Source organism: Akebia trifoliata, chromosome 6 (assembly GCF_017979445.1).
Source record: "Akebia trifoliata isolate Shusen 1 chromosome 6, ASM1797944v1, whole genome shotgun sequence".
Taxonomy (NCBI): Eukaryota; Viridiplantae; Streptophyta; class Magnoliopsida; order Ranunculales; family Lardizabalaceae; genus Akebia; species Akebia trifoliata.
The window spans coordinates 14,779,553-14,793,332 of NC_141380.1; the positions used below are offsets into that span (position 1 = coordinate 14,779,553).

General features: G+C 35.3%; 1 protein-coding gene across 1 annotated transcript; it reads right to left on the reverse strand.

Moving 5' to 3' along the window:
* Positions 1 to 940: 940 nt before the first annotated feature.
* Positions 941 to 4,187, reverse strand: LOC147400298 (C2 calcium/lipid-binding plant phosphoribosyltransferase family protein). The gene has a single exon (XM_086445942.1). It carries the CDS (start codon positions 4,036 to 4,038, stop codon positions 1,054 to 1,056), a length of 2,985 nt encoding a protein of 994 aa, XP_086302068.1. The 5' UTR covers positions 4,039 to 4,187; the 3' UTR covers positions 941 to 1,053.
* Between the last annotated feature and the right edge of the window lie 9,593 nt (positions 4,188 to 13,780).

Here is a 13,780-nt window from a genome sequence, read left to right on the forward strand (position 1 = left end):
AAAGCAGGCACTGTCTCTCTTGGTCGAGCACAAAATCTAAATATCGTGGTATTGCACTAGCTACATCAGAAGTTACTTGGATCTAATCTCTCTTAAAAGAATCTAACATTCCTCTTACATCTGCCCCAATCTTATGGTGTGATAATCTTGGGGCTACTTATCTTTTCTGTGAATCCGATATTCCATGCGCGCACGAAACATGTTGAAATAGATTTTCACTTTGTACGAGAGAAGGTTGCACGCAAAGATCTCAGGGTTCATTTTATCTCTTCCAACGAACAAATTGCAGATATTCTCACCAGAGGTTGAGTATGTCTCGCTTTCAACAACTTTGTAGGGGTATATCAAAGATTCTCAAGATTTTGTGATGGATCACACGGCTTTTGTTTCTCAATAAACTCAATCAACCGTGTACACTACAACTCCTTAATCTTAGCGAAGATTATCTTATCTAAATCTCTCCTACTTGAAGTTAATCTCTTATAGTTATAGATGGATAAAATTTGTTGTAAATACATCATAAAAAATAAAAAAAATAATTGTATAAAACCTCTCATGAATATTAATGTGAGTTCTCAATATTTTTAAAGAGTCATTACAAGCCAAGATAGAATTTAACCGACTAGAAAGTTATGGATGGCAAAACATTCGAGATAATAGGATTTTGCAGCATATAAAGGAAGGCCGCCTATGATCTTTATCTAAGTATGTCCCAGTCACATGATACGAACTTAATAAATTCACTGCGCCAAAAGAGTTCCGCGCACATAAATTATGCCCCACCAAAATCCAAAGCAAACGGTCACATCGAGTGATTCAAATTAGGGAATCCACGTGTCTCTTAAATGCCTACAGCCTACTGGACCCCGACACTAACGGTCAATTTTTTCACACTTTAAGCGTATTTTTTTTTTTTATATAATTTCAAAAGGCTTAAAAGTTAAAACCCAAATCAATAATTTATTAATTAATTAATGCAAGTAATATCAAAATTACATTACCAACTTTCTCTAGTGGGAAAGTAGTGCGTACGTTACAGCCACGCCGGATAATCTAGAGAATCTGGTCGGAATATGATGGAAGGCGTCGGAAAAAGTTGATGGAAACTGATGGCATGTCGTCACGAAATCTTGGGTGGCGCAAGTAATAGAACCCCATGCCAAGCACAAATGCCCTGAATGGCACCACATAGAATATCAAGGATGCAAAAAAGCAAAACACCACAAATATTCCAGTCGCACGTGGGTCTCTCCAATTGAATAAAGCCTCCACACGCTCACCCTGAGCTGCCACATCACCAAGCAATGTCTGGGCCCTCCCAGCTAGGGCCCGCAATCGATCATACCTCGTTCGGATCTGTTCTAACGATCGTGTGGTTGGAAAACCATCGAATTCCTCATCAAGTTCATCTGGGCCCACAGCATCAACATAAGACAATCTTGGGTCCATGTTGGTTGGTAATCTAGGTCGATTTCGAAACCTCATGCCAATAATGAAGAACAAATACATGAACAAAGTTGGGAGTATTAAATGTGGGCATAAAACAATGGACACGAGTAGCAAATGGACTAGCACGGTTGTGGATGGATGTACCCACGTGCGAATCTCATCAAGCCACCGTGCGAAAGAAGCCGCACGTGATAAGCAACCCACAACTCTAAACCAATTGGCCTTACTTCTCCTCATGCTCCACACGTGTGTATCCGTGTCTAACATGAACTGAACCACTTCTTGTCCCATTGGTGGCTCAGATCTCGATAACCGAATTGTTACCATTCGCATTGCTGTGTGTCGTAAGATGTCTTGCTGTGCGGGGCCCAGTGGTCGCACGTAGTGCATTCGAGGGAGCATTGGGCTATTGTACGCCTGGAGTAGGCTAACCCATGATGAACATGAGAATCTCACAGCAAGCTCGATCTCACCCATCTTCTTGGGCCCACTAGGGTTCAACACAGTGAGTGAATACGAATTCATGTACACTCGGTTTGTATCAAGCGTAGATAACCGTATACGTACTTTCCCTATACGTACATCTTTCCCTTGTTTACCAACTTCGTCTCGCTTGTACCTGCCATTATCGAATACGCCTATGGTGAGTACCGTACAAGGATCGTATACGTCCCACGTGTACTGCTCGTGCCAGTGTGGATTAAATCGATCAAGGATGGTACGTGTGCGGACCCACTTGGGTCCATACTTGGCAACCACATAAGCATCAGTTGTGCCACGTGTCCCATCTTTGGTTTTAACGGGAAGCAAATTGGTGGCCCCACGAATACCTACTTCAAGTAAGCCAATTGGTGGCTTAGCTAGCTGCTTCGCTGCGGCTCGAACATCACTTGTCACGTGTGCTGCCTCATCCAGCACGTGATACCCTCCCTCTAAACAAACGCGAACGTGGATTCTCCCTGCGTACGGTCGATTCTCGTCTCCGATTAAATTATACCATTTGGATCGGACCTCCATCTGATTATCTATGCGCCTATCAACACTTGCCACGTGTACTTTCGCATGGCCCACTGACTGACTACTAGATACATCTTCCACGCTTATTACCAAAAACGGCTCAAACGGCTCGGCTGCGACAAACACGAGATCTTCGTTCCAACTTGGGTTAGTCGAGCTGGAAGAGCCGATCGAGATTCTAGTCGTTTTGAAAATCTGAGCGCCAAGCTGAGCCTTCACATAAAGTTCTGGAGACCGAACCTTAGGCTTGGTTTCCGAACCAAGCTGCAAATCTTGGGTTTGGATGACCGTTAGCCTTAGATACCACAGCTTCGGAGAAAGGTACACTTTTGCTCGTGTTTCCGGTATCAAACCCCCGGAATCTGACTGCCACGCCTCCTGAAAAGCCTCGTCAGCCTGAGTTCCGATCCAAACAGCTAACATGACATCAGTTCCATTTGAATTTTCCGGCGATCCTTCAAGAGTATACCATTGTGGAGCAAGAGGACTGTCTGGTGGTACTCGCTTGGGTACTTCTTGCAGATCAAATGACACCGTACCCAGAGAAGTTTCCTTGATTGTATTCGTATCCGTACCCGTATCTTCAACGGTATCTTTGTTTTCTATAGATACGGATACCTCCAAAGCAGTTGAGTTCAGTCCCTCCTTGTCAAAGGCGAAGACTTGATCCCAATTCTTATCTGCTACACTCTTCGTACGGACACTGTGAGTGCCGATAACGAGCTTGGCGTAAATAGAAGATGAATCGAGATCCGTATCTGTACGCTTTGCTTTGAGTACGCGTACGTAGAGAAACGGCATACGGTCTACAAGATCGTATGTGCTACGGCTGCGATCGCCACTACCAAGTGATCGGATCTCCAGATCTCTAACAAGCTGTTTTCCAGTCGAAATCTTATCTTTCTGCACCTTTGGTTTCATTTCATGAGCGATCGGAGGATTCTTCACCGGTTCTTCCGGTGGCGCAGCCACCAAAACTTCCTCCAATTTCGAATTTTCTTGCGATTCTGTTTTCGGATTTTCTTCTTCTTTTGTTTCTGGTTTTTCTTCCTCTTTTTTCTCTTCTTCGATCTTCTCCTCTTCTTTCTCCTCAGATTTCTTCTCCGATTCTGGATTTGGCGCTTCAGATTTCTCTAGTACGGTCGCTTCAGCTGGCGGCGCTGGCAGACCATCATCTACGTAACAGACTTTCAAGCCAATCTCGCCTTTGATCTGCGAAAAAACGCTCCTTTTCTCTAAAGGGTAGTAAATTAGGGTTTCAGATCCAGATTTCGCGAAACTACTACCAGAGATCTTAACTTTACCAAGAAAAGTGGTTCGTTTTCCAGTCTTCTTGTCGTTATAGATGTTGAGTTCTAGGGTTTCAGAAACCATGGATTCTGGATCGTTAACTAGAAATTCGAGCTTCTCGTCCCACTGTGGATTCAGATCTCTACATTTCGTCTTCGTTCGTCGCCTCTGTCCATCGAAATCGACAAGAACGTAAGGGCTCGAAGTTCCTTGTCCGTCCTTCGGCATTAGATTTCTCGCATTGCAGACTTCAACAACAACCTTTCGATTCAAATTCTCCATGATTTTCACCTCAAGAAACTGAAATTTCGGAATTCGAAGTAGATTTTCAAGAGAGAAATCAAAATTATCTGAAAAAAAAAAAATAATTTAGGGAAAAATAACTGAGAAAATTTGAGGTCTGAAACTTTGAAGTGTTAGATGTCGTTTAAAACGAAGACTGTTCTTTATATAAAGGAGGAGGAGCCTATTGCCACGTCATTAAGAACACGTCAGATCACATGCCATGTGGAAGACATGAATCTCGAACAGTACATTTAGCGAAATAGATCTTAATATTCTATTACGAAAGTGCCATTTGTAACGGCCCCTTTGATCACGATAAACGTATGACTGAAGGATTAAATGTACAAACATGTAACTTTCGTGTCCAACAAAACGTTAAGGGTATATCTGTCATTTCCTAATATGTACGTCTAGTTATTCCTTTTTAGCGAAATATTACCGTTGGTTGGACTATATGACATGTTAATTGCCTATAAAAAATTTGATTTCTAGAAATAAAGATCATTTTGGTAAGCTTGCAAAATTGGTTGAGCTTTGGCTATCCCCCTAATGATAGGAAATAATCTGATATTTATGGTGCTATTCTTATATTATAGCTAAATCTATTTGTTTGGATCAACTCAAATGATGGACCTATCAAAGTGATTGCTTAATTCTATAACAGCCCGATTAGCTGATCAAAAGCATCTGAATAATACAATCTTGACCGATGGTGATTCTTGGACAATCAAAGGAAAGCAATCGAACGGTGATCAAAGGTGGTTAAAAGTTTGTAATTACTGAAAACAATGACTTGGTTAGAAACCTGCCAAAGGAAAAAAAAAAATAGCATTTAGATCATCATATCAATGGAGGCTTGTAATACATAGGCATGATGTACAAGTATTATTCAAAGTTAGACTTTTTTTTTTTTTTCTTTTTAATCAATAAGCTTATTTTTAATGAGATTAATAATTTGAAACCAACAGAAATTAAACATAGGTATAGGGATACGGATGGTATCATCATCTATAAACTTTACCAGTTAAGCTTCTTTGCATGTATGTATCATCCATTAGATATCTCCACTCTGAATATTTTGATTGAAAGGGCTCACAATGGTTGATTTTTTTGGGATCCATACAACTTGTTATTTGTATCACAATTTGTCCAAATATTAGTCTTTTTCTCCACCTTGAACTTATACATGTCAAATACACACCAATGTTCAAATTAATAATATTTTTATAGTTCAATATAAATTGATAGACTATCTTCTTAATATTAAACCCTTTTAGTTAATGACTTAGCCTTTACTGTCTAGTATGTTTACTTTCCAAGGAAGGTACTGGATAGCTTAGTTGGTAAAGCCTATGAGTACTGATAGCATGACCTAGGTACAATTCCTTTCATCTGCGAGTTATTGGTCTCATTGAAGTAAACTTACGTGCTCGGTGAGGTTCCTCTAGATCCTTTTCTATTTTATAATTGATTTATCGTCTGAAAAAATCTGAAGTAAATTATCAATAATTATCCCTAAACAATATATTTTGTGTTTCCCCTCTTTCATCTTGAATCTCCCCAAAGTAATGGTCGTCTTAAGGTGACTCTTAAGTCCAATACAAGGAGCTACAAAAAAAAAACACTCAATAGATATGTACCAAGGTGAAATGTGAGTAGACACATCCCAAGGACAAACATTTTCCTATAATTTTTTAACTGGATTAAGGGCTATGTCTTACCCAACTCTAAAATCAAGTGAACTGCAAAGTTTCTCTAATAATTATGACTCAATTGAGTAAATCAAGTAAAAAGAGTTTGGACATTTTATTGGGTCCTTGATTTGGATTTCTACTAATTTTAGAGCCCATTTTGTCTCATAAGGGGTTATGCCCTGGTTCCTCTGTAATTCACTTTTATCATTTATTTAATTCATTTACTTGCTTAGCAAAAAAAAAAAAAATAGTAATAATAATTAAAAATTCTAAAAGTTAAGGAAAGATCTTATCAAATACTATGAGGTATCATCTCTGTAGATCGTTGGAATATAATCAACTTGTATCCTTTCCACAAGGAGATCAATCTCAACAATTAGTGACCCATATCATAAGGTATGTATGAAAATCAAAATTTACTTAAATTGAGTAATTTTTTTGAAGGGTGTCTTTGTAATAATAAGTTTGTAAAAAGGCATTTTTGGTAACTAAATAATTGAGAATGCAAAGAGAATATATGTGCATAACTTAATAAGTTGGTTTTGGGCTCAGTCTCGCTTGGCCTTCTAAGAGGGGACAAATGACCACTTGTCTGCGCATATGAACGTTGGCTTGTTCATGTTCTTAAAGTTGGTGGGGTAAGATTTAAAAAATAGCAAAGGTGAACTTTCATTTTGTATAAGGGCGATCTTAATAAATATGTAAATTTATGACTCATACAAAGGGTGTCAGTATATTATAATGAACTTCGCAGTGGGCAGTAAGGTGTTTGGTAAGGAAATTTCAAATTAATGTATGTTTTTTATTTTTCTTTTATTATTTTATAATTATTAAAGGGGCACTTACGTCATTACAGTGATAAAGGGTAATCTAATCACTTAAGTTGTCAAAAGGTTCAAATATGATAACTCATGGGATCTCCCATCCGTCAACCGTAGTATAGTATGAATCGCAATTAATATAACAAATTCTAAATATGGGTCGGGAACCATATTTATGAAATACAACGGGTAAGATTTATTGCATCCAGATAATATAAATCTCATGAATATTTATTTCGAGAATAAATCTCAACCGTTAGATTTTATGTACATTGTTGGGATCATGAGGTTGGGAGTTTGCAAGATTGGGGTACCTCTACTCGATCGTAGACCTACCCAACTTGTGAAATGTGATTCCTTTAGGAAAGTTCAATACCTTTATAGCTCCATTCCTTAACTATCCATGAAAATTCAGGGGATACATATTCGCATATCCCATAAACTACAGAAAAGAGATCGTGGAGGATATGACGATTATCGAAGGAGGATGACCATAAATAAATAGGACGATTATCCTTTTGTGTTCCTAGGGATAGGATGATTTCTACTTGAATCTCTTTAGGAATTATTTTCTGTTTCGAGGTCAATGACCTTTGCTTTCTTGATTAAAAGTTGAGCCCAACCCTTATCTTCTTGTTCAAGAAAGAAATCTATCCTTGACGCCAGATTAATAGTTAACTCGTTAATGCGCTCGAAGTATTCAAAAATTTCATTTATTCAAATGAGAGGACAGACGTTGTTCTAGACTTGGCAAACGAACTCGACTCATAGAAAAGAGTAGACTCAATCTAAAGAAGTCATGACTTTGCTGAAAAAAAGAACTCGAGCTAACCCAAATTACTCATGAAAACTCAAGATAACTACCCACAATGGGCTTGATTAAGACTGAGACATTGCTTACAATCGACAGGATTGAAGCACGATGATCTTCAGGGAACAACTGTGTAATTTTGAAAATTTCTGAGGTCATTTCTGACAATTCATTTGGTGTTGATGTTCGTTCTAACTGACCGGACTAGTGACCCTAACAAAATGACGAACGATTGAGCTTAGATACAATGATAACCCCATCAAAAGTGAATTCCAGTGTTACCCCCTTGATAACATTTTAATAAATCCTGAGATTTTATTGAATTTGTGCACCAATCCATTAAACAATCCATTCATGCAATTCTATTGCACTCTTGAAAATTATTAACAAATAATGTTTTTAAACTTTCACAAATCTGATTATTTTTTGCAATCATTTTCTTTTTAGGAAAATATATTTTATTAATTTTTCAAGGTCCATGCAAAAAAAAAATAGATTTTTTGTAAAATTTTTTTCTTTTTCTTTAGAAAAATAATATTTTAGAAAATTTTCAAGGTCCATGTAAATCATTTTTCCTTGAAAAAAATAGATCTTTTGGAAAATATTTTCTTCTGAAAAATATTTTTTTATTTGGAAAACATTTTCTCTTGGAAAATCTTGTTCTTATAAAAAAAAAATTTTGGAAAACATTTTTCTGAAAAATACTTTTTTCTAGAGAACACTTGTTCTAGAAAATATTTTTCTGGAAAATACTTTCATTTTGTAAACCATTTTTCTTCTTTGAAAATGGGTTGAAACCCGAATTTAGAAAAGAATTTGATTTCCATTTTGATTTAAATGGTCCGGCCCATCATGATTGTTGGATCGAGATAGACTGGGTCATTATGAATTATTACAAAAAATGGATTATTTATTGGGTTGGTGCACCCATTTTAATTAGGTAAAATAAAAAACTTTAATCCTTGAGGACAACCATACATTCTGATCTCATCATTCACATACATGCATCCTGATCTCATCATTCATATGCATTCATCATTCACAAGATCTCATTCAATAAACAATTCGGGAACACCCACGATAAGTTCGAGTCGTGACCTATAGGGGAGGTTTCTAGACTCTAAGCTTACTATATGCTATGCATTTTTATCTGGTCACATTTGCCCAAGTACACCTATATACCTCTCGAGCGTACTCAATCAGACGGTACATGGTGACTTGGTTTGATATACCATATAGATGAGAATCTAAAATTTCAACTCACTTCTCTGAAGCAAAAAACAACCAGTTTAATCCCCAAATCAGAGGTGGCACGCGATGTTTGAGCAAAGGCACTTTTAAATTACCTCTTTTCTAGAATAGACTTAGTCTATCCTCCTAGTACCGTAATATATCGAAGCAGGATCTCACTTAGGCACTGGTTTTGACCAAGAAGTGCAACTGATATACTTGGATCATCTTTGATATACCTATGGGTAAGAGTCAAGAGTTGTAGCTTTCATAAATGGTTTGACATCCCATGAGGGGACTGACCAGTTACTAGTACTACGTTGGCAAACGGGACATGTGACTGTGTGACTTACAATATATCAAAGGCTCAGGTCACTCTAGCTTGGGTGCATCGATATACCTTTCAAAGTCACCTGATTAGACGGTACTGATGCCCTAGTTTAATATACCCTAAAGTACGTGACTGGAGTTGTGGTTTTCATGAATGAAGTCGCATTTCTGAAGAGACCGGGCCACGCACTAGTGCCACGTTGGCTATTAGGGACATGCAAGCGTGCAAAGCAGTAAACATGCTAGTAGTGTGTGCAAAACAGGATGGGGTGTGCCCGGAGCCTTTTTCAAACAAATGGGCCCATGGGCTTGATCATACTATCACAATATGGATTTCAAATATTGAACAAAATATAAACAACATCCATTCAATTCGAGATCAAAGCATGCACATCATCAGATCAGGGTGTATTAGATGAGTAATCATAGAATATTTAATCAGATCTAACATTCAAATCAAAATAAAATTAATCAAAATAAAATTTTTATTTTATGGTCCAATCATTGATCACTTTTGGATGATCCAAAATTCCCCACGAATATTGAATTGAGGACATATTGGTATTGGTGGAGATAAGGAGTGATGAAACTTTTTTTTTTTTTTTTTTGTGAAAAAAAAAGAAAAAAAAAATTAAATTTGGTATTCAACAAACTTCTCAATGAGCACTGGGGTTATTTTGACTAACACATTAAGATTTCAAATTTTACGAATAGTCATTAAGCCAACGTGATCGATAATCCAATGTCACGGCCTTCTAAATTTCAAGGAAAATGTTTTGATCCAAAATAATATTAAAAAATAATGAGCTTAGATCCAAATTCTTGAAAATTTATAGCTATTAACTTTCAACCAAAGTCCTAATATTTTATATTAAAAGAGAAAGAAAAAAAAAATTCTTTCAAAATTCATCGAATCGGTGACATTGGATCATGTCACGTGAGAGCTTAACGACCCATAGCAAAAGTAAAACCTTACTAAGTGAGTTAGATTATACTGTTGTGATGAAAAATCCTTAGTAAGGAATGTGATTTCCAAAAATTTGAGGTGGGGCCCACGGTATTGTAAATAATTAAATACTTATTAAAGACCATATTTGAAGGATTTTTAATCTTAAAAAACATATTCGAAGGATTTTTAATTTTAAAAACGAACAAGTGGGTCCTATCCAAAGTTTGTTTGGAGTAACAAAAAAAAAACTTTTTTTTTAAAGAAAGAAGAAAGAAGAAAGAAGAAAAAAAAATGCCAAATGGCGATATTATGAATGATCCACACACGAGAGAGATGTTTGTGATCAACACCATAGTTTACTATGAACTTTACTAACAGAATCACCATCCATCATATTCTTGTAGTGGCCACCCTTACCAATCCACTCACAACAATAGCAGAATCCATGATTTCAAACAAAATCATCAAATTTGGATGTTTCTTTGAACGACTAACACCATCTCACTAGCCCATCAACCGACCATTAAATCACCTCCATCTCAATCATGCAAAGAAACCCCATAAAACCCACGTTCCTTTTAATCTCCTTGGCTTCTCTTCTCTCACCTCACTAGTCAACAATTGTCGAATTTCAACCTTTTTCTCATTATCAGACGACTTGACTGCGTGCGCACGATCTCACCAGTGGAAGTATAGCAAACACAGATAAAGAGAATAGCCTTGTTGTTCTACAATGCACGCTTCATTGGATCTACATCCATCGATACTATGATCGACCGAGAGAGAGAGAGAAAGACGTCACTCCGTTTATTTCTTGTTTCTTCTTCACAGATAGATGGAAAATAATTTAAAAAAAAACTTTTACTAACCGCACACCAAAAAAAAACTTGTTGCTGTAGCTATAGCACGCTATGGACAACAATGTATGAAAACTCTTTTTTTTTTTTAAGGAAAAAAAAAATGAATTCCACTTTTTTTAAAAATAGAAAAATCGAACTCTGTTTTATAAAAAAATAAAAAATAAAAAATAAAAATTGAATTCGGGTTAAAAAAAAATAAAATTAAATTAAAAGAGAAAAATCGAATTTTGTTTTTATATTTTTTTCACATCAGCCCATGGATTGTTTCTCTCTCTCTCTGTTTTGATTTTTTTTTTTAACAAAACATGTGAAATTCAATCAGTGAGTGATATTTGGGCGCTAAGGGCAATCCATTTAACCAATTGGGTATCTCAATATCGTCCATCAAAAACCAAGATTTATAGAACCAGAACAAGAATGATCAAGATTGAGAAAATAGCGTTGGATCTAATATAGTTCTTTTAACAGAAAATTTCCAAGAATAAACAAGTTGTTTATCGAATTCAAACCGTAGATTGAAGTATTGGATTTAAGAGTTCTTGTGATTTGAAACTTGAAGCACAAATCTTGAGAGAGAGAGAGAGAGAGAGAAAGAGATAACGTTTTTTTTATTTGCTGTTTTTCATTTTTTTTTCTATTGGAGAAGGAGATAAAAAATAGCAGAAACGGATTTTTGCTAATGGCACACCACGTGTAAAAAAAAAAACTTTTGCGATTTTTTTTCTTGAAATTTTCTCCTCGACACGAACAACATTAAAAAACGTACTTTTTTGTTTCTTAGCGCATTACTGACAAATAATTTATTTTCACAACTTGACGCATATGCCTAGTAACGCATTAAAAAAAATTCATCCAAGATTTTTTTCTTTAAAAAAAAATCATACCTCTCATCGTCCTCAATTTATGTCAATTTGAATCTATCATTATTTAAGGTTATCCCAAAATGACCCTAGATTGAATCATAAAAAGTGATATTCCAAAATGACATACCCAAAATCAATCCAAATAATGCCAAAAATAAATAAATAATAATACAACCCAAAAATATAAAATAAATCAAATAATGAAAATAGTTCAACAACCATTTTTTTCACAATATTATCCTTTTGAGATCCTGCATTATTTAGGGTCAGTTCGGATGATCCTAGATTGAACCATAAAAATGTGCCAAAGTATTCGGAATCCAAACAAATAATCAATAATTAAGTAAAAAAGAATGATAAAAATAAAAAATAAACAGATAAACAAATAACTAAAAATAAATTAAAATAAAAGGTCCTACTGGCAATGCTTCCCATACTTGGGACTTTTCAAGTTTGATCCTCAATAATCCCCAGTGGAGTCACCACTGAAAGCGCCCTCGATCTGCGGGGTGCGTGGATTCGCTTTTGACCTTTGAGGTTTGGGAGTCGCCACCTAGTTATTACGGTCTAGGAACCGAATATTGACTCAAAAAAGTAAATACTATTAATCTATGAAAGAAAAATACGAGTCTGGGGATCACGTTACAGGGTTGGAAGGTGTTAGGCACCAACCCCGCCCAGCAAACACCGATTTCTACTAATTCTCAAATAAAATTACATTGCTAACAAGACCTAAATAATAATAAAAAAATAAAAATAGTTATCTTTTCTGAACACAATGATTTTGTTCCCTCAGATCTGATAGAACAATTCCTTGTACAGTATTTCTCGTTTCATTCTGTTGTCGGATCTGATTTCTAATCTCCAAGTTGAGGTATCTTCTTCTTGGATGTGTGAATTTTTTAAATTTTTTTTAATGGATTTTAAGGTATTTTAGAAGAGTTTTTAGGTATTTTTTGAGCTAAAGTTGGGGTATGGATGTTAGGTAAGGAATTAAGACATCAAAATTAAGGTTTTGGGGAGGTTGGGGAAGCTTTTTGACCTATTTTTCTTAGATTTTTTTTTAAGATACGAAAATAGGTTGTAGGGACCTTTATTTATAGATTTTTTTAAGTGCCTTTTAAATAGAGTTAGTGTTTAATTATAATTCTTTTAGAGAGAATTATTATTTAATTAGGATTATTTTAAATAGAGTTATTATTTAATTACGTTTGTTTTAAATAGAGTTATTATTTAATTACGTTTGTTTTAAATAGAGTTATTATTTAATTAGAATTCTATTAGGGTTTTAACTTTTAGTCTCACTTGATTGACTTTAAGATTTTGACTTTAGTCTTACTTGATTGACTTTAAGATTTTGACTTTAGCCTTTTTTGATTGACTTTAGTCTTACTTGATTGACTTTAAGATTGACTTTAGTCTTACTTGATTGACTTTAAGATTTTAATTAAGATTTCACTTTACATTAATTAATGTTTTAATTATTAATTTCAAAATTTTTAACTATTAAAATTATAAAATTACTGTTTTGCCCTCGAAGAGGACTTTTTTGCATTTTAAGTCATTTTTTAATATTCCATGATGTTTTGAAATCGATTTTTCGTACGAAATTCAATGAGAATATTGGTTTTTATCATTTATGAAAAACATTTGTGCAAATGGTCATGAACTTTATAAGGGGCATTTTTGTAATTTTGTCAAATTTTGTGAAAATTGACGAAATGGTTTATTGGGTTTCGATTTGTTGTTTTATGTGTTTGAAAGGATTTTCCTAAGAGTAATGTAGGCTCTAGGATTGTTTTGAGATTAGGGATATTTTGGTAATTTGGTCATCTTTTAGTAATTTTTATCGTAAAACTTCTTTTTGTCTGTAGGGTGATAATTTTTATATTTTTGGAGTTATATTTTCTTAGCGTAGTGTAGTTTCTAAGGTTTTGTTAGTTCGAGATACCTCATTTGAATTTCTGAAACACATCTAGTAACAAATAAAACATTGAAATAAACATCCATCATTGGGAACCGTTGCGATCGGGTTGACGAGTTGATTAATTAGGCGAGTACGAAAATGGGGTGTCTACAGCGCCACCTATCAACTGAGGATTAAACTGGCTGCTTTTTGACTTTAGAGATTTGAGTTGGAGTTTTAAATTATCACCTATACGGTATATCAAACAAAGTCAC